This window comes from Peromyscus californicus, unplaced genomic scaffold, assembly GCF_007827085.1.
Source record: "Peromyscus californicus insignis strain IS unplaced genomic scaffold, ASM782708v3 Scaffold_4__1_contigs__length_199733344, whole genome shotgun sequence".
Lineage (NCBI taxonomy): Eukaryota > Metazoa > Chordata > Mammalia > Rodentia > Cricetidae > Peromyscus > Peromyscus californicus.
In genome coordinates, this window is record NW_026294562.1 from 97,465,452 (window position 1) to 97,484,731 (window position 19,280).

Below are 19,280 nucleotides of genomic sequence, written 5' to 3' on the forward strand. Positions count from 1 at the left end.
GAATAAGTAAAATCTTAAAGGACTTTAAGATGTGAGAGAGAGAGGCCAGGAGAATGAGGAAAGAGGTGGGAAGGGAGTTGAGAACAAAGTATAAAGACACATATGCATGAAAATACCATAATGAAACCCATTATTTTATGTCCTAATCTAAAAACAAAAAAGAGAAAACAATGATTTACACAAAACAAAATAGGTCTAAATGTATGTATAATGGAGTTCTGACAATGTAGACACCTCTGTAAAGCACCATTTTAAAGCTATAGATTTCATCAGCCCTGAAAGCTCCTGTGTGTTCCTCTACAGTTACCCCCTTCTCCCACCATGCATACATTGCTCTCTGAACTGATTTCTATCACTGTCAACTATGCTTCTTCTAGAAGTTTGTATAAATAGAATCATATAGTAGCTACTTAATCATATCTGTTTTCTTTCACTTTGCCTGCATTTGACATTCATATGTTTTTATATATCAGTAAAATATTCCATTATGAAAATGCCACAATTTGTAGATCCATCAACAACACATGGAGGGGGCATTTAGGTTGGTCCTAGGCTTTGGCTTTTCCAAACAGTGTTTATCCATGTGCTTTATTTAGGGACAGGTGTTTGATTTTTGCCTCAGGCAAATACAAGAAAACAACAATATTGTAATACAATTTTTTATTTCTCCCCGCTTTTACTTCTACCCACGTTCAAACACACTAACAACATCATTGTATTTGTTTTGACTACCAGCTGTCTTTTAAGGAAAGTACATAAAGAAAATGACAGTTGTTTATATGCAACCACAGTCATTATTTTTGATGCTCTTAACTCTTGTTACCACGGCCACTCTGCTGAACAAAGTCATTTAGCATTTCTTATTAAGATTTTATTTTTTTATGTCTATGTGTATGTTTGTGTGAACATATGCCATGTATGTGCAGGTTCTAGCAGAGGCCAGAAAAGGGCATCAGACTCCCTGGAGCTGGAGTTACAAGTGGTTGTGAGCTGCCATGTGAATGCTGGGAATTAACTCAAGTCCTCTGAAAGAGCAACTAAATGCTCTTAACCATAGAGTCATCTCTCAAGCACCCTTGAATACAATTTTAGACTTATTTTTATTACATGTATGAATGTTTGTCTGCATATATATGTGTACCACATACATGCTTGGTACTTACAGCGGTGAGAAGAGGTTGTCAGACCCTCTGGAGCTGAAGTTCCAGATGGTTGTGAGCTGCCACATGGATGCTGGGAATTAAACCTGAGTCCTCTGGAAAAGCGGCAAGTGATCTTAACTGCTGAACCATCTCTCCAGTCCCTTAAATACTTTAATAGTTGCTTTAAAGTATTTTCCTGCTAAATCTAACTTGTATGTCATGCCAGGGTCAGTTTCTATTAAACTCCTCTTCCCATCTACCTTTTACCTCCTCTTTCTGAGGGTGTAGCTACTGTGTAGCTCAGGATGGCCTCATGATCTTCCTATCTTCCTACTGCAGCTTCCTGAAGGCTGCAATTACAGGCATGTGCCACCATGCCCAGCTCTTTGCTTCTTCTTGATAGTGGGACACATTTTTTTTCTTTCTTTTTTAACGTGTAGTCATTCTTTAAATTTTGTAGGAAATGTACTGGTGGCTGTCACCCAAAGACACTTTTTCACACTAGCAGCTCTAATATTTGTCACTTTTCATATTGTTTGCAATGTTTTTAGCCCTCCTACTTGTCTTTTCTTAGCTGAAATGTATCATCTATGTATTCATCTATCTTACTAGATCTGCTTTTATTCCTTTTATTATCTACCGACACCTTAATTACTATTTAAATTCATAACGGACAAAACATAGTTGAAAAGAATTATCAGGTTTCGAGCAAAATAGAATTGGATTTTAATATTAATTTTGGTACTTAATAGCTAGGGTGTCTCAAACAAGTTATAAAAAATTATCTGTTTCTTTTTTTTGAAGTTTTGTGCGTGCATGCGTCTGTCTGTCCGTCTGTGTCTGTGAATATGAGCACCCCAAAAGGCCAGAACAGAGCATCAGTTCTCCTGGAGTTGTAGTTACAGGTGGTTGTGAGCTGCTCAGTGTGGGTGCCGAGACTGAACTCATGGAAGAGCAGCAAGAGCTCTTAAACACTGAGCTATCTCTCTAGCTCCCTAACACTCTCCCCACTCTGAACTTATTCCTCTTTAAAAATCATCATTTTACAAAAATCCCCACCTGGGGCTGAAGAGATGACTCAGTGTTTAAGAGTATTGGCTGTTCTTCCAGAGGACCAAGTTTCTATTTCTAACATTCACATGGCAGCTCACAACAGTCTGCAACTCTAATTCCAGGGGCTCTGATGCCCCTTTCTAGCTTTAACGGGCACCAAGCATGCATGTGGTCCATATACATACATACATGCAAGCAAACAATCATGCACAGAAAAATAAACAAACAAAACAAAAAATATTAAGCATGTAAGACATAGTATTCAATACATTTTACCTCTCAGTTTTTAATAGTATTAATACACCTGGCTCAAGTTTTCTACATACCATAACAGACTTCAATATCTGATTGAACAAGCTACCCAGTACTTCAGCCTACTGACTTCCTTGACTCAAACAACTTCTATTTAAACGTTAGTCATGCTTTTTCTCATGCCACATGTAGAACCTGCCATCTGGAGGTAGCACATTTTGGAAATTTAAATTTCAATATCTCAAACTTTCAGTCAATTTTCCCCCCTTTTCTTTTATTATCTCTTCTTCTACAAATGCTTATTGGGCATTTAGCTCCTATTCTGTCTACTAAAATGAATGAGACAGATTCATGCCATCACGTGACAAAAAAAATGTGTATGCAATCATAAAATGAGATTGTTAACCTGTATACAGTTTAGGATGGATATCTAACCCAGCCTGGGGGCTCAGGCTTCTTGGAGATTCTACAGTCTTTGATGACTTAGAAAGAATAAATAGGATTTTTGCCAAATAAGCCAAGGCAAGGGAGGAGAGGACAGCATCCCAAGGGGCTACTTGTTGAGTCAATGAGAGTAGATTATAGAAGCCAGATAATGCCTAGTCACAAAAAGGCTTCACAATGGAGCTGTCAACATTCCAAGTAATGATTGTCTACCTCTAAACTAAGAAGTGCAAAGATTACCATGATATTTAAGAGACAGAATTGATAAACATTGGAGTAGACATTAGTCAAGGATAAAGAGACTTCAACATGAGTCCTGTTTTGGGGGCCAGTGAGATGGCTTAGTGGGTAAGGGCACTTGCAACTGAACCTGGTGACCTGAGTTCAATCCCTGGCCCCCACATGGTAGGAGAGGACTCAAGTTTCTCTTCTGACCTCCATATGTATGACATTGGCATTCTCTGTGTCATGCATGCACACACATACTAAATGTTAATTTTTTAAAGAGTTATAGCTTAAGCAACTTGTTAATTTTTTTAAAGAGTTATAGCTTAAGCAACTGGTTGGATGGTGGTATCTGTTACTCAGAGACACAGAAGCAATTTGAAAGAGCTTGATGAGACCAGGGCTAGATCTGGTGGTATGCAGGTAGAAATGTATAGCATATAGTTAGATAAATAGGTTTATGTTTAAGAAAGGTGTCTGGGCCGGGCGGTGGTGGTGCATGCCTTTAATCCCAGCACTCGGGAGGCAGAGCCAGGCGGATCTCTGTGAGTTCGAGGCCAGCCTGGGCTACCAAGTGAGTTCCAGGAAAAGGCACAAAGCTACACAGAGAGAAACCCTGTCTTGAAAAACCAAAAAAAAAAAAAAGAAAGGTGTCTGATTTGGAGATAGAAATTACAAGTCAAAGCAAAGAGAACATGTTCAATTAGACAACAATACTAAAACAAAAATACTGAAGTTTGATCTGTAGGCAGATGTTTGAATCAATGAAGATTGCCATGGATTTTAGTGTAAGGTAACAGTAGCTTTCCCTTCATTTCCTCCTCCCATCTCCTCACCAGAAGCAGCCAGGTGAAGATCTTCCATCAGGAAAAGGAGTGAGCCTTTGGATTCCTGGTAAAACCCAAAAAAGCCGGCTTGTGTTTGGCCATGGACCCCTCTGCTCAGCAGGTGACGAAGGTGCATAGAACTTAAAGCAGGGTGAATGGGGCTGTGAATGGAAGGGTGATTTGGCTCCACTAGCACCTCCACAAAAGCTGACTTCCCTGTGGCGATCTCTCCAGCAAGCAGCACTGGATGTCCATTTGATAGAAGCAGGTCCACCGTATACAAAAGCCGTTCAGTCTGCAGGATAGGAGCAGGACTTACTGTGCTGGCTCCAGATAGGACAGCAATCAAGCCGAAAATTGTGTTGTGTATTTTTTCTTTTCTTTTCTTTTCTTTTTTTTTTTTTTTTTTTTTTTTTTGGTTTTTCGAGACAGGGTTTCTCTGTGTAGTTTTACGCCTTTCCTGGATCTCGCTCTGTAGACCAGGCCGGCCTCGAACTCACAGAGATCCACCTGCCTCTGCCTCCTGAGTGCTGGGATTAAAGGCATGCGCCACCACCGCCTGGCATGTATTCTTGTAATTGTGAAAACACCTGAGTATGGGAACAAGTGCGCCTCAGGAGGACCTCAAAGATGGGCTACCCTCTAGCATAGCTCCTTAAGTCTCAACCCAAACTATTTCTTCACTGTCTTCATACCTGGGAAGAGGGCTGGAAAGTACCCAGATTTCCTCTGACACAGCTGCTCAGGTAATGGCCAGTAAAGGGGACCAGTGTCCCATCTTCAAGGTTTACATGTAGATCAAACACCAAGGCTGAAGGAGGTGGCTCAGGGTAGTTGGACAAGGAACTAATAGAATTCTTCATGAAGTTATCAAAGAGAGGCCAGTGTCTACTCAGAGGACACACAAGCAAGAGTCAGATAGTAATAAAAGTTCCATCTATGACATTCATATATTCCACCATATCCCCACTGTAATGCCCCATGAATTTTAATTACCGGTCTACCTCTGCTCTTTTGTACACTATACTTCCCATTCTTGTGGTACCTGGAGGGAAGGTGGGCTCCAAAGCCCCAGATTGTGGCAAAAAGAAAGCTGCTGATAGCCAGCAAATGCCTCCTCTGCTTTTTATTCACATTGTCACTGTCAGACTGGCTCCTGCTTTTTGAAGATTTGAAGCTTTGGGTTGCAAGATCGCTGCCACTAAAGTCCTCTGCAATGGTCACCATGGTCAGAATAGGAATCCATAGAAAAGGAAGACAGAGGGGAAAACAGAGATTGGCTACATTACTTCTCGTCACTTTAGTTCCCTGGACCAACTTCACCAAGGAAACCATGCTTCTGGCTCAGGTGTAACCCAGTTACCCTTAAGATCCCAGCTCTCTCAAAAGCCAACCTTTCTACCTCCCTACCTTGGTCATGTGGCTTCTCCTCTTCATATAAGCGTAGATGGGGGTCAAGTAGAGCACGCAAGATGAGAGCCAGGCTGGTGACTTCTGCCACACCTGGGCAAACAGTCTGATGCCCATGTACCTGTAGCAGAGAACTGGCACCTATGCGGGTAAGGAATCGGAGCACTGCAGGCACCAGTACTTCAGCGATGTGGTTGAGCTCAATGATTGTCTCTTGCTGCAGGTGGTATTCATGGGGCAGGGATGCCATCAAGACATTAAGCATGTATTGCCAAGTCTGATCTCCACAACACCAGACTAGAGCACACCGGCCTACCACTGTAGGAGACATGCCTGCTGCCTCTGCCACCTCTATCAAGAAAAAGGTACTCAGGGGTCGCGCTATCTGTTGACCATTAGGGAGACTCAGCTGGGGAGGGTCACTTAGGAGGCAAGTGATGGAGTCTAACCATGTAGAATTAGGGGCCCCATCACATACTATCCATAGCTGAATCCCTGTGAATTGCTCTGGCTGCTCTTCTGAGCCCACACTCTTACCGTGAGGGGCAGCATGAAGAAGCTTGGGGAAGATGCCGTAGTGCCAGGAGGGACCCTCTGACCACCCTAGGAATTCTTGGGAGCTGAGCACACTAGGATATAGGTGGGCAATTTCCACAGGCTGGAAACCTTGGGTTGAGGTTTGTTCCATAGCTGCCAGCCGATTCTGAATCTTAAGTAAGCTCTTCCAACAAGTACTCTTGCCACTGCCCGCAGGGCCCAGGAGCAGAATACCAGAAGCCCGGCTCAGGGCCTGACTGAGCTGCTCCAGCGACATCAGTGTGTTAGGGGTGGGAAGCAGGCCTACCTGCTGGAGTTCTTCCACCACTACTGACCTCGTCAGTCTATGGGCCACAGGTTCTGCCAACACATGGCTAGCATTAGGGAAAATCCCACAGAGCAGCTCTCGCAACTTTTGCAGGCGGAGCCCATCAAGGATGCTGAACAGTGGTGAATGCAACAGGGCATGCAGTAGGGCAGTCTCCTCAGGAGCAGCTAAGCTGTGGGGCTGCTGGGAATTGTTTTCCTCCTCAGTTGTATTGAGTATCTGTATTGTGTCTTCTAGTATCTGCTTGAGCAATGGCAAGCGGCAGGGCAAAGTCCCAGACACTAGCTCACGCTCTAGGGAGAATAATTTGGATAGGCGAGCAGCCATTCGGGAGGCATCCCGCACCCCTGCTCCCAGCAGGTTAAGTTCTGCCACTCGCTGCAGGTCAGGCAGTGCCAATGCCACAGGACGTAGGAGCAGGTGCAGATTGGCAGGCACATCAAGGCTCAGGGAACGAAATGTCAGGAAACAGCCATAGCCAAGGCGCATGGATACATGATGCTTCTCAAAGAACCCAGAACCAAGGAATAGGGGCCTAGTAGGGTTTATGGTACTGATGTTTTTGGAAGCTTTCTGGTACAGTGGGGCATAAAGATGGTGTAGTTCATCCAGACGCTGTCCCAAGGCAGAGAGCAAGCTAGGAGGTAGTTGATGAGCATTCTCCAACAGCAGCCAGGCCCCACCCTGAAGGGCACCATTCAGGTAATTGCTCAGACATCGGAACTCTATCTGGGGCAAGCAGGGCATCATTACCAGCTGGCGGCCCAGGGTCCATGCCAGGCTATTCACCATTTCTGTCTTGCCCAAACCATCCCGGCCCAGTAGGGCCCCACAGGCCACCTCCTCCAGAGCCAATAAGAGAAGTAACACTTGCCGCTCATGAATCAGGCTGGGTAGAGGCCCCAGTTTGGGCCCCAGGTACTCATAATTGTATATGAAGGACCGGCCAAGCACATCTATCCAGCATACAGCTGGTGACAGAGAGGGATCAGCAGATGAAATAGTCTTAAGACACTGAAGGGGGCTTTTGGGGTTCAAGTGAGATGAACCCAGGCGATACTTAAGTTGGCGGACCCAGTAGAAGTCTGTCAGATCACTGACATGGTGCTTCTCCAGGAGTTGTGCTATATCTCGATGAGTCACTGCCATGACCAGCAGGATACTGAATAGGCTAGTCTGGAGAACAGAAGGCAGAGGTTGCTCACCCTGGGAGCTCCTCTGAGCACGTATAAATTGCACTAGTACCTCCAGCTTGTGTACATGTATGCGAGTCGTGCGCATGGTCCCCCTTTCAAACAGAGCCTCCTCCATCTCAGCACACCACACTACCTCCTCTGCCACCAGTATGCACTGCCACGGAAAAACCTGGACCGCATCTAGCCAGTGCTGGACATATAGTTGCATGGGCACCTGTCTTTGTTGAGGCAGTGCCTTCAATGCATTAACTAGGGATGGGCCTTGAGCAAGGCGGGTGGCCACACAGTTCTGCAGCAGGTTCACTATTACAAAACGCAGACACTTCTCCAAAGAGGCCAGCCACTTAGGAAGATCTGGATGCAGAGGAAGAGGACCGTGAAGCTTCACTTTCTCTCCATATGCCCCTAGCACAGCAGTTGTCTCCTCTGGAGTCTGTGCAGTTGAGCTTGACTCCTGGTTATTCTTGCCTTTCTCATCAGTTGGGTTGGACCTGAAGTTCACAGCTTTAATGTGAGGAAAGCAGCGCTGTGCCCATGACTGGGCCTCACAGGTCTCTAGAGGGGCAGCAAGGAGGGCCACCAGTTCACTGTCACTGAGGAAGAAAAGGCGGGGGAAGTGGGCACATACCCCATAGAGGACATCCTCCAGAGCTACGATAATGGTCTCCAGCTCCACAGATCCTGCTTTCAGTAGTTGTTGTAGATGCTGACCTTGGAAGTAAGGGCTCCTCTTGGCATTGGGCACTATAAGTGACAGAACCATTGGGTCAGCTACAGAGATTCGCATTAGGGTCCGATACTGATCATCCATGACCTTGAAACGGGCATTCTGTGGTAAGAAAGGTGATAAGTGAGGAGTAATGTTACAGCTCTACTCTTCCACTCAGAGCCCTGATACTCAGGAGCTCTTGCCCACCTTCTTTAACACCCTTCCCTACCAGCTCAGCACCAGGAAACTGGATCTTCATCTCATGTAGAACTTTATTTAGAAAAATCCACTTCTGCTGGAAAGCCACCCATACCTCCAGTAGTGCACCTGTGTAAGCAGTTAGAAAAATACTTGAGGAAGATTCTAGGGTTCTAACACCTCCAAGGGGGTTTAGCATACACCTGACCTCTCCAGTGACCCACTAGCCCAACAGAAGCATACTGCTCAGCAGATCTCAGGGACCTGATTAAAGGAAGTAAAACATTCACTAGAAATAAAGACCTTGTCACATCAAACCAAGAAGGAGCCTGGGAAGTCCTTACTCTGTCCTTCATATCTTCTATCCAATGTCCACATGTCACCCCCATACCTCTGGGTCAGTCTACATCAGGTTCCATCCATCCATCCATCCATCCATCCATCCATCCATCCAACTAGAGCCATATACTCACCCAGGCCATACATGATGGTCACCCACTCTAAAGCTATTTTATGCAACTCTCCTGATTTTTGGATGGCTAGGATCTTGAATAGTGCTTGGAGACTGTTCTGGATGGCATCTTGCAGACTGCTGAAGTCTTAGGAAGAAAAGGATGCACTGTTAAAGTTCAGCTAAGCTGGTATTATTCTATGTGAGTCAAAGGCCAGGGGCTGAGGCAGGAAAGAGCACATCTTGATCTTCCAGGGGAGGTAATTACCTCAATACCCTTTTTTCTATCTTCAGATATTGCATCAGTCCATAGAGTTGGTATGGTAGAGAACTGAGATCTTAAAACAGGCACTATGGGTAGACTCCAAACCAGCTGACTTCTCCTGTTAGACATTGTCATTCTTATCTAGTCCTACAGACATTCTTTAATGCATCAGAGCTTCATCCTAGAAAAAGGCCTTATGGCTCCAAGTTCCTACATAGTATGTATGCAGGAAGAATGCCCATTCTGAGATGACTGGGATAGATCCTGGTAGAAAAGTTGAGACCAAAATTTTCTTTCATGGTCTTAGCACTTAGCTACTTGGGGTCACTTAAAGAGTTGTCCCATAATTTGTGAGACAGGCCTGGCTACAGCATAGATAACTAGGTTAACAACAGAATTGAGAGAAATTGGTTTGGATAGATGTAGGACTCTCTAAATACCCATGTTTGAAAGAAAATACACAATACCTTCATCTCAGAGTGTCTCTACAGAAAACTATATTGGAATAGTTTGGGTCCTCTATTTTATCCTCCTTTAAAAGACCACTGAATGGTGGGGAGGTATAAAGGCTGTTGTCCTTGTCTAAGGAACATGGAGCAGACTACAAATCCTTATAGTTACCTGAGAGCTTGGATGCCGCATTTCCTTTATATACCCACAAAGACCTCAGATTCTCATCTGATCTTGGGAAGGTTAAAAGAGGTTGTGTGAAGTCTTAATCTAGCTATGTCTGCCAACATATTATATATTTAAAAAGAACATTTTCTTGGGGATATTTTGGATGTTGAACTATCCTTTTCATACATATCCTTCTTCGTAATTTTGCTAAGAACTTAAAAGGGGGAATGAACGATTAGTAGTGTCACTAACCCTACAAAAACATGTCTTCCTGGGGCATGAATTAAATACATAAGTTTTTGACATCTTGGGCTCACTCAGGTGAGTGAAGTCACTAGTTTCATGGTGTATGGCCACCATAAAAATTAATTAATATACCCAGAACTGATGCAGATGTCTAGTACAGAGAAAGGAGAAAACCTGTAGGGAGAAATGTCAACTACACAATCTTCTGTTTGAATTAGAGCCAGAGGGAAAGTTGGACAGAAAGTAGGATAAGGATAAGATAAGGACTGTGAACGCAAGTGAAGATTGGAAGAGTTCACTTGGCACCTGAAGTTATACTTAGAGGTAGTGAACCAAACTTCACAAACAAATCCATAGTTTGTACTCCACTAGTTTTTAATATTATTTTAGTAGCAGAGGAATCTAAGAATGATACAGGAAGGTAGAATAGAACAAAGAAGCAGATTGACAAAGTGTGGAACCAGGGTCAAACACGGGCAAAAAGATCAGCATAAAATGTGCTCATGTCAAAAGTAGGAAGAGAATGTCCATTGAATCATGGTGTGAGTATTAACTACAGATGTCTGATCTTAATATGTTTCAGTCAACACTGAAAATGATTAGTCCAAAATAAGAGAAGTGCGAACAAGAATTCCATGTAAAAATAGATAGGAAAGGTATTCTAAACCAAATACTGCACATGGATGTGTGTAAGGATAAAGATTCCTGTTATAATAGAAAAGACATATCTTCTTTTCCACAACAAATTTGCACTAGCTATACATTTTGCCTAGACAGACTCAGAAGTAGCCCAAATGCACCTACTTTCCTCATTCTCTGTTGCTACCATTCTAGTATAGGCCATTATTGTTTTTCACTTGAGTTACACCAGTTGCCTCTTAACTCATCTTCCAGTCTCTATTCTTTGCTACCCAATTATCTTTGTTGAGCTAAAATGTGACCTCATCACTTCCCTACAACAAGACATTCCCCATGATTTAAATATTGCTGAATAAATTCTTTTGCATGATCTGATCTCTCTAACTTCACATGCCTATTTCCTGTTCCAAGTAGTCTTTGGGCTCTAGTCTCAGTGAGTTGGAAAGTCCTCTAGTGGATGTTCCTACTTTCTATCATAGATATACTGACTGTATTAATCAGAAGTTTTGTTGCTATGATTAGTTGCCTGGCACACACAACTAAGGAGGGAGAGACTTAATTTAGTGCATAGTCTCAGAGGTTTTGCCAATCATGGTGGGGAGGATAAACACAGCAGTTTACATCATACCAGGAAGCAGAGAAATGGGAAAATGGGAAGAGCCAAAGCAAGATACAGCTCTCAAGGACATATCCCTAGTGAACTACTTTCTCCAATTAGGCCTTATCTCCTACTTTCTTCCACCCAACAATTCAATTGCACTATGAATCCATCAAGAGTAAAGCCTTAGAATCCTATCACTTCCCCAAAGCCCATCAACTGTCAATCAAACCCTCAATACATTAGTATATGGGAGACATTGCAAATCAAACCACTACAGTGGTACTGTCTAATGATCAAAATTCAACAGAACCACATAAACATCAAGCTATTATTTAGAATATTCCATCATTTTTGATCCAAGTTAAATTGTTTACCTGATTAAATGCAAATATGCTTGAAAACCTATTTGTGTGAGTTATGTCACAATTTTAATTATATAATCTAATCTAAAAGAGCAGTAACTACTGGAATATGTGTGAGAAAAGAGTTGCCGTTTTTATGGAAACTATAGAAGGTAAAGGTGAGCTTATAAAAAGCTCTTGTTGGGCTGGAGAGATGGTTCAGCAGTTAAGAGCACTGGCTGATCTTCCAGAAGTCCTGCATTCAATTCCCAGCAACCACGTGGTGGCTCACAACCATCTGTAATGAGATCTGGCACCCTCTTCTGGCCTGCAGACATACATGTAGGCAGAATACTGTATACATAAAAAATAAATCTTAAAAAAAGAAATAAAAAGCTCTTATTCTTAGAATAAAATGTTAGCAAATGTTTTGGCTAAAATAAAAAATCTGAAGTCCTAGCTACCTACTTACCCACCTATCATGATTACATATTTAACTAATCTCTTGGATTCACTGACACCAGTTATGTTGAATAAGAGAATTTCTCTACCAGTAATTCCCAACACATCCTCTTAGATGCTTTTTGTCATAGTTAGCTTCAAGTTAGATCTCAACTAGACACATTTGGGAAGAAGGAACTTTAATTACGAAACTAACTTCATCTATGGGTACATCTGTGGACATTTTCTTGATTATCAATTGATGTAGGAGGGCCCAGCCCACTGTAAGCTGAACCATACCTAGGCAGGTGGGCCTTGGCTATATAAGAGAGGTAACTGAGTAAGCCAGAGGAAGCAACCTAGTAGCAATCATTCCTCTGTGGTCTTTGCTTCAGTTCCTGTCTCCAGATGCCTACCTTGAGTTCCAGCCTTGGCTTCCCACGATGGTGCACTGTTACCTATAAGCCAAATAAACCCTTTCCTCCTCTAAGTTGTAAAAGTGCTGTTCCCTATGTGGAATGTTTTTCTCACCTTGCAAGTCTGACAAACTTACTTCTTCAAAGGTTAGCCTGGGTTCACTGTCTAAAGTGGTAGTTCTCTTAATAACCCTGGTTCTCTGAGCTGGTCTTCACTTACCTACTGTCCTCAATATGATAGTCTATCATGCATTTAAATGTATGTTATTGGCTGGCCAGTGGTGGCACACGCCTTTAATCCCAGCATTAGGGAGGCAGAGGCCAGCAAATCTCTGTGAGTTTGAGGCCAGCCTGGTCTACATAGAGAGCTAGTTCTAGGACAGCCAAAGCTACATAAAGAAATCCTGTCTCAATAAATAAATAAATAAATAAATAAATAAATAAATAAATGGTACTGTCAGTTTCTCATTAGATATAGGGCTAAATCAATCTCAGAGTGCCTTGTGTTTGGCACAAAAGAGGTCCATGAATTTAACAAGAGAATAAAAGGAAGAATGGCTCTTTGTCTTTCAACAAGGTGGCCAACAAACAGACATAGATATCTTCATGAAAACCCTGATGGGCGAGAGTATCATTCTCAAGGTTGAGCCCAATGACACCATGGAGAATGTCAAGGCCAATATCGAAGACAAGGAAGGCATCCCACCAGCAGTGGCTGATGTCACTGACAAGTAGCTGGAGGATGGCCACACCCTGCCTGACCACACCATCCAGAAAGAGTACACCCTGCACCTGGTGCTGTGCCTATGTGGTGGCATTATTGAGGTATGCTCTTGTTGAGTTCACCGAGAAGTACAACTGCCACAAGTGCTATGCATGTCTGCACCCCTGTGCAGTCAACTGCCACAAGGGCTATGCATGTCTGCACCCCTGTGGGGTCAACTGCCACAAGTGCTATGCATGTCTGCACCCCTGTGCAGTCAACTATCAAAAGAAGCATAGCCACATCAACAACCTGTGCCCCAAGAAGAAGGGCAAATAAAGCTGAGGTCATGCTTGGCCCAAGGCTCAGGGACCAAACAGAGTCCTCTTCTGTCAACTAGCAGGGGAAAGAATGAATGGATGAGTAGGTAAAATATAACATCAGCAGGGTAAAATCCAGAGGACCGAGCATTGACAAGTAGAGAGAAATAACCACAAAGAATTTATGTTTTTCTTTTTTTTTTTCCAAGACAGGGTTTCTCTGTGTAGCTCTGGCTGTCCTGGAACTTGATCTGTAGACCAGCCTGGCCTCAAACTCACAGAGATTTGCCTACTTATGCTGGGATTAAAGGCATGTGCCACCACCGCCTGGCTGTTTTTTCTTTTACATACTCCTCAAATTATTCCACAAAATAGAAACAGGAGGAACATTACCAAATTCATTTTATGAGGCCACAGTGATACCCAAACCACACAAAGACTCAAGAAAAAAAGAAAGAGAATTACAGACCAATTTCCCACATAAACATAGATGCAAAAATGCTCAAAAACAGAATCCAAGAACATATATTCACCATGATCAAGTAGGCTTCATCCCAGAGATGCAGGGATAGTTCAACATATGAAAATCTCTCAATGTAATCCACCATATAAACAAACTGAAACAAACAAACAAAAAAAATGACATGATCATCTCATTAGATGCCGAAAAAGCCTTTGACAAAATCCAACACCCCTTCATGATAAAGGTCTTGGAGAGATTGGGGATACAAGGAGCATACCTAAACATAATAAAGGCAAAATACAGCAAGCCAATAGCCAACATCAAATTAAATAGAGAGAAACTTAAAGCAATTCCACTAAAATCAGGGACAAGACAATGTTGTCCACTCTCTCCATATCTATCCAATATAGTACTTGAAGCCTTAAGTAGAGCAATAAGACAACTAAAGGAAATCAAGGGGATACAGATTGGAAAAGAAGTCGAAGTATCACTATTTGCAGACGATATGATAGTATACATAAGTGAGCTTAAAAATTCCACCAGGGAACTCCTACAGCTGATAAACACTTTCAGCTAAGTGGCTGGATACAAAATAAGCTAAAAAAAAAAAATCAGTAGCCCTCCTATATACAAACAACAAATGGTCTGAGAATGAATTTAGGGAAATAATACCTTTCACAATAGCCACAAATATATAAACTATCTTGGTGTAACTCTAACCAAACAAGTGAAAGACGTGTATGGGAAGAACTTCAAGTCTTTGAAGAAAGAAAGAAAGAAACTGAAGAAAATATCAGAAGATGGAAAAATTTGCCAAGCTCATGGATTGGTAGGATTAACATTATAAAAATGGCCATCTTACCAAAAGCAATTTACAGATTCAACATAATTCCCATCAAACTTTCAACAAAATTCTTTACAGACTTGAAAGGACAATACTCAACCTCATATAGAAAAACAAAAACCCAGGATAGCAAAAACAATCCTATACAGTTAAAGAACTTCTGGAGGTATCACCATCCCTGATTTCAAGCTGTACTATAGAGCCATAGTAATAATTTTAAAAAACCACATGATATTGGCATAAATACAGACAGGTTGATCAATGGAACTGAATTGAAAACCCAGACATAAATCCACATAATATGGACACCTGATTTATGATAAAGAAGCCAGAAATATACAATGGATAAAAGAAAGCATCTTCAACAAATGCTGCTGGTCTAACTGGATGTCAGCAGGTAGAAGATTGCAAATAGATCCATATCTATCACCCTGCACAAAAGACTTCAACATAAAACACTGAACCTAATAGAAGAGAAAGTGGAAACTAGCCTTGAACACAATGGTACAGATACTACTTCCTGAATATAATACCAATAGCACAGACACTGAGATCGACAATTAATAAACGGAACCTCTTGAAACTGAAAAGCTGCTTTAAGGTGAAGGACACTGTCAAATGGACAAAATAGCAGCCTACAGAATGAGAAAAGATCTTCACCAACCCTACATCTGACAGAGAGCTGACTGCCAAAATATATAAAGAACTCAAGAAACTAGATTACCAACAGACCAAATAATACAATTTTAAAATGGGCTACAGATCTAAACAGAGAATTCTCAACAGAGGAATCTCAAATGGCTGAAAAACATGTAAGGAAATGTTCAACATCCTTAGCCATCAGGGTACTGCAAATCAAAACAACTCTGATATTCTATCTTACATCTGTCAGAATGGCTAAGATCAAAAATACCAGCTCATGCTGGTGAGGATGTGGAGCAAAGGGGACCACTTCTCCATTGCTGGTTTGAGTGCAAACTTGTACAGTCACTCTGGAAATCAATATGGAGGTTTCTCAGAAAATTGGGAATGGGTCTACCTCAAGACCCAGTTATAGCACTTCTGGGTATATACCAGGATGTCTATATATAACAGGAGCAGTTGCTCAACTATGTTCATAGCAGCTCTATTCATTCAACTTTATCCATGTTCATTGCTACTCTAATTATAATAGTCAGAAACTGAAAATAACCTAGATGCCCCTCAACTGAAGAATGGATAAAGAAAATGTGGTACATTTACACAATGGAGTACTACTCAACTGTTAAAAAACAATGACATCATGAAATTTGCAGGTAAATGGATAGAACTAGAAAAGATCATCCTGAGTGAAGTAACCCAAACTCAGAAAGACAAACATGGTATGTACTCACTTATAAGTGGATATTAGCCGTAAAGTAAAGGATAACCATGCTACAATCCATAGACCCAAAGAGACTAGGTAACAAGGACAGTTCCGGGGGGTGGGGAGGGGACACATAAATCTCACTGTGAAGGGGAAATAGAATAGACATCATGGTGGATAGAAGAGGGGTCTATGGGCGGTGGTGGCGCACGCCTTTAATCCCAGCACTCGGGAGGCAGAGCCAGGTGGATCTCTGTGAGTTCGAGGCCAGCCTGGACTGCCAAGTGAGTTCCAGGAAAGGCGCAAAGCTACACAGAGAAACCCTGTCTTGAAAAACCAAAAAAAAAAAAAAAAAGAAGAGGGGTCTAGATGTCGAGGATGGGAACAGGAGGGATCAGGTGGGGGGAGGTGTGGAGGCCCACAAAGTTTCCTAGTGAGATCTGAGTTTGCTTTAACCAGCAGGGCTGCATTAGAGGATTGCTTGACCATGTGTGTGGCTACCAGGTAATTGGAAAGGGTTTGCACTTGGCTGTGCTAAGGGGAGGTCTTTTGCTCCACCCCTTGGCATTCCTATGAAAAGCCCTTTAGAAGAGACAGAAGGGGCCAGTCGATAATTATCCAGGCCTTCCCGAGGCTATCCTGTGTTTCTATCTGTTTCTCTCCCTTCTATCCTTCTATCTAAGTATGTCTCACTACTCCCTCCTCAAGAGTACCCTGGGGAAAATGTGGGAGTGGGTCTCCCACAGAGAAATGGTTAGGTCCCCCACAGGGAGGATGGAGGAAGAGAGCATTGGGTGAGACAACTGAAATCAGGGGCATCTCTTGGATGAGCTAGAAACCCAGTGCAATGGAAACTCCCAGGAATCTATGAGGGTGACCCTAGCTAAGACTGCTAGCAACGGGGGATACAGAGCCTGAACTGGACATCTCCTGTAACCAAGCAAGACTTCCAGTGGAGGAATTGGGACCTGAACCCAGTCACATAACCTTTGACCTACAATTTGCCCTGACTTCAAGATGTGCTGGGGTAAAGGTGGCACATAAATTATAAGAGTGGCCAACCAACGACTGGTCCAGCTTGAGACCCATACCTTAAGAGAAAGCCCACCTCTGACACTGTCTGGAGGGCCAGGACCCAGAGGCTGGACAGCCCAGAGATCTAGGATAGAACCAAACGTGACTGGCAAAAAAAAAAAAGTCAATGAAGTGATTCCTAATGATATTTTGCTTTACTCATAGATTGTTGTAGTCCAGTTATCATCAGAGAGGCTTCATGCAGCAACTGATGGAAACAGATGCAGATACCCACAGCCAAACATTACGTGGAGCTTGGGGAATCTTGTGGAAGGGGAGAGGAAGGATTATGGGAGTTAGAGGAACCAAGGACATCACAAAAAAACAAAACAAAACAAAAAAAAACCCTCCACAGAATCTTCTAACCTGGGCTCCTAGGGGCTCACAGAGACTGAACCACCAACCAGAGAGTCTGCATGGGACTGACCTAGGCCCTCTGCATATATGCTCCAGTTGTGCGACTTGGTCTTCTTGTGGAACTCCTAACAGTGGGAGCAGGGGCTGTTTCTGACTCTGTTACATGCTTTGGGGACCCTTTCCTCCTACTGGGTTGCCTTGTCCAGCCTCAACAGGAAAGGAGGTACCTAGTCTTACCACAACTTGATATGCCATGGCTGACTTATATACATGGGAGGCCTGCCTTTTTCTGAAGAGAAAGGAAGAGTGAATGGGGTGGGGGTAGGGGAGGGACTGAAAGGAGAGAAGGGAGGGAGAGGAAACTGTGATCTGGCTGGAAAAAAATTAATTAAAAAAAAGAGTTCCTGGAAAGATTAAGACATTAAGAGAGCATGGAAGATACTGTCTCAACACATGGATGCCTTAAGTTATCCTTAAGGATTGGGGCCTGACTACAGGAGCCATATTTGACAAAATTGGTAAATGAGAAGAGCCTTTAGCTGGAGACATTTGCTGGATCACAAAGGCTGAGACTCACCTGAGAGGAGGAAGGTGCCACTATCCTTGCCCACTAACTCCCACCGGGGGCTTCGGAATGCCTGCCTTTTGGACCGCTCTGAGGTTGGGGGCTTGTAGGGCACATGCAGGATGAAGTTGAGCAGGCGCAGCTGGCGCCCCTCCCAGTACTGCTGCATCTGCTGTAGGCTCTCTTGGGCATGAATTCGTTCTTTATCATACTGCCAGACCTGGAAAAGGTATGTCTCAGAAACCAGAACTAGCTAGTGGCTCAGGAAAGATAGCCTTGAAATTAGGACTTGAGTTTGGGTCTGAGGCAGAACTCAAGGGCCTGGCGTGTGGCGGTCTCTGATATGAAGGAGGAGTAGAACCATCAGGCTTCAGGGATGTGCTGGCTGCAGCAGCATCGAACTATTAATGCTTGACCCAGGACTGCTGCCTCCATGGAGCAGCCTCCTGGATGGATCCCACTGAGTAGGCAATACCCTAGAGCCAGTATGTCCTTTAGGGATAAAGTAAATGTTGGCAGATATCTGTTCGTCTATGTGTCCACAGCTTTGAGGCTACCATTCACTTCCTTCCACCAAGGGAAGCATTTGGTCAGATAAGAGTCTGGAACTGCCTATCAGATCCTCATCTGTAGATGGAGACTCTTCCTACCCTCCAGGAAGGTCATCAGTCCCAACTTCCCTCTACCTACATGCCAACCACTACTGTCGCTATAGTCCAAGGGACTGCTAGGCCTTGACTGGTTTTATTACAAATAGTGGCTACAACCAGCCCCCTCCTCCTTGTGGGCCCCACCTGATTGATTCGGTCTGAAAATTCCAGCAGTGGACAGTTGAGCAGCTGGCCCAGTGTGAGAAGGTCCAAGCTTTGGAGACTGCCCAGCCCTAATACTGGAATAGAATAAGCAAGTAAGAATAACATCTAGCATATGGCTGAATGGAGCTCATATCCTAGAGCTCATTTCTACCCTGAGCCCAGACCAGCTTGGATTGCAGTGCAAGATCAGGAGTACAACACAAAGCCAAGAACCCAGAACCCAAGGTCCAGACACAATTCAACCCCCAGATCTGAGACTCCAGCCTGAGTCCAATCCCATCAGTTGAGAGGACCCTGTGTTGTAATGAGGGAGCATAAAAATGTGTTCCTCCTGGGTGAAGTGAGTTTAGCATATGTGGGAAAGGGGACACAAGGTTTCCAGCAGGAGCAGCAGGGAAATTGCTCTAAACACTGTGTCTTTCCCATCCCTCTCCCCTGTTTCTAACCAAACACAC

At 43.3% G+C, this 19,280-nt stretch overlaps 1 protein-coding gene and 1 pseudogene across 1 annotated transcript in view; one reads left to right on the forward strand and one right to left on the reverse strand.

Annotated features, from left to right (window-relative positions):
• Dnhd1 (dynein heavy chain domain 1) overlaps nt 1-19,280 on the reverse strand; it is an 88,823-nt gene that overhangs the window by 40,881 nt on the left and 28,662 nt on the right. The window contains exons 17-24 of the mRNA XM_052762393.1: nt 18,805-18,899; nt 18,023-18,230; nt 8,795-8,920; nt 8,353-8,450; nt 5,354-8,243; nt 4,989-5,154; nt 4,639-4,831; nt 3,953-4,238 (exon numbers count right to left, since the gene is read on the reverse strand). Coding sequence (XP_052618353.1) covers nt 3,953-4,238; nt 4,639-4,831; nt 4,989-5,154; nt 5,354-8,243; nt 8,353-8,450; nt 8,795-8,920; nt 18,023-18,230; nt 18,805-18,899 — 4,062 coding nt within the window. The remainder of the gene's footprint in view (nt 1-3,952; nt 4,239-4,638; nt 4,832-4,988; nt 5,155-5,353; nt 8,244-8,352; nt 8,451-8,794; nt 8,921-18,022; nt 18,231-18,804; nt 18,900-19,280) is intronic.
• On the forward strand, nt 11,302-16,342 carry LOC128094597 (ubiquitin-60S ribosomal protein L40-like; annotated as a pseudogene).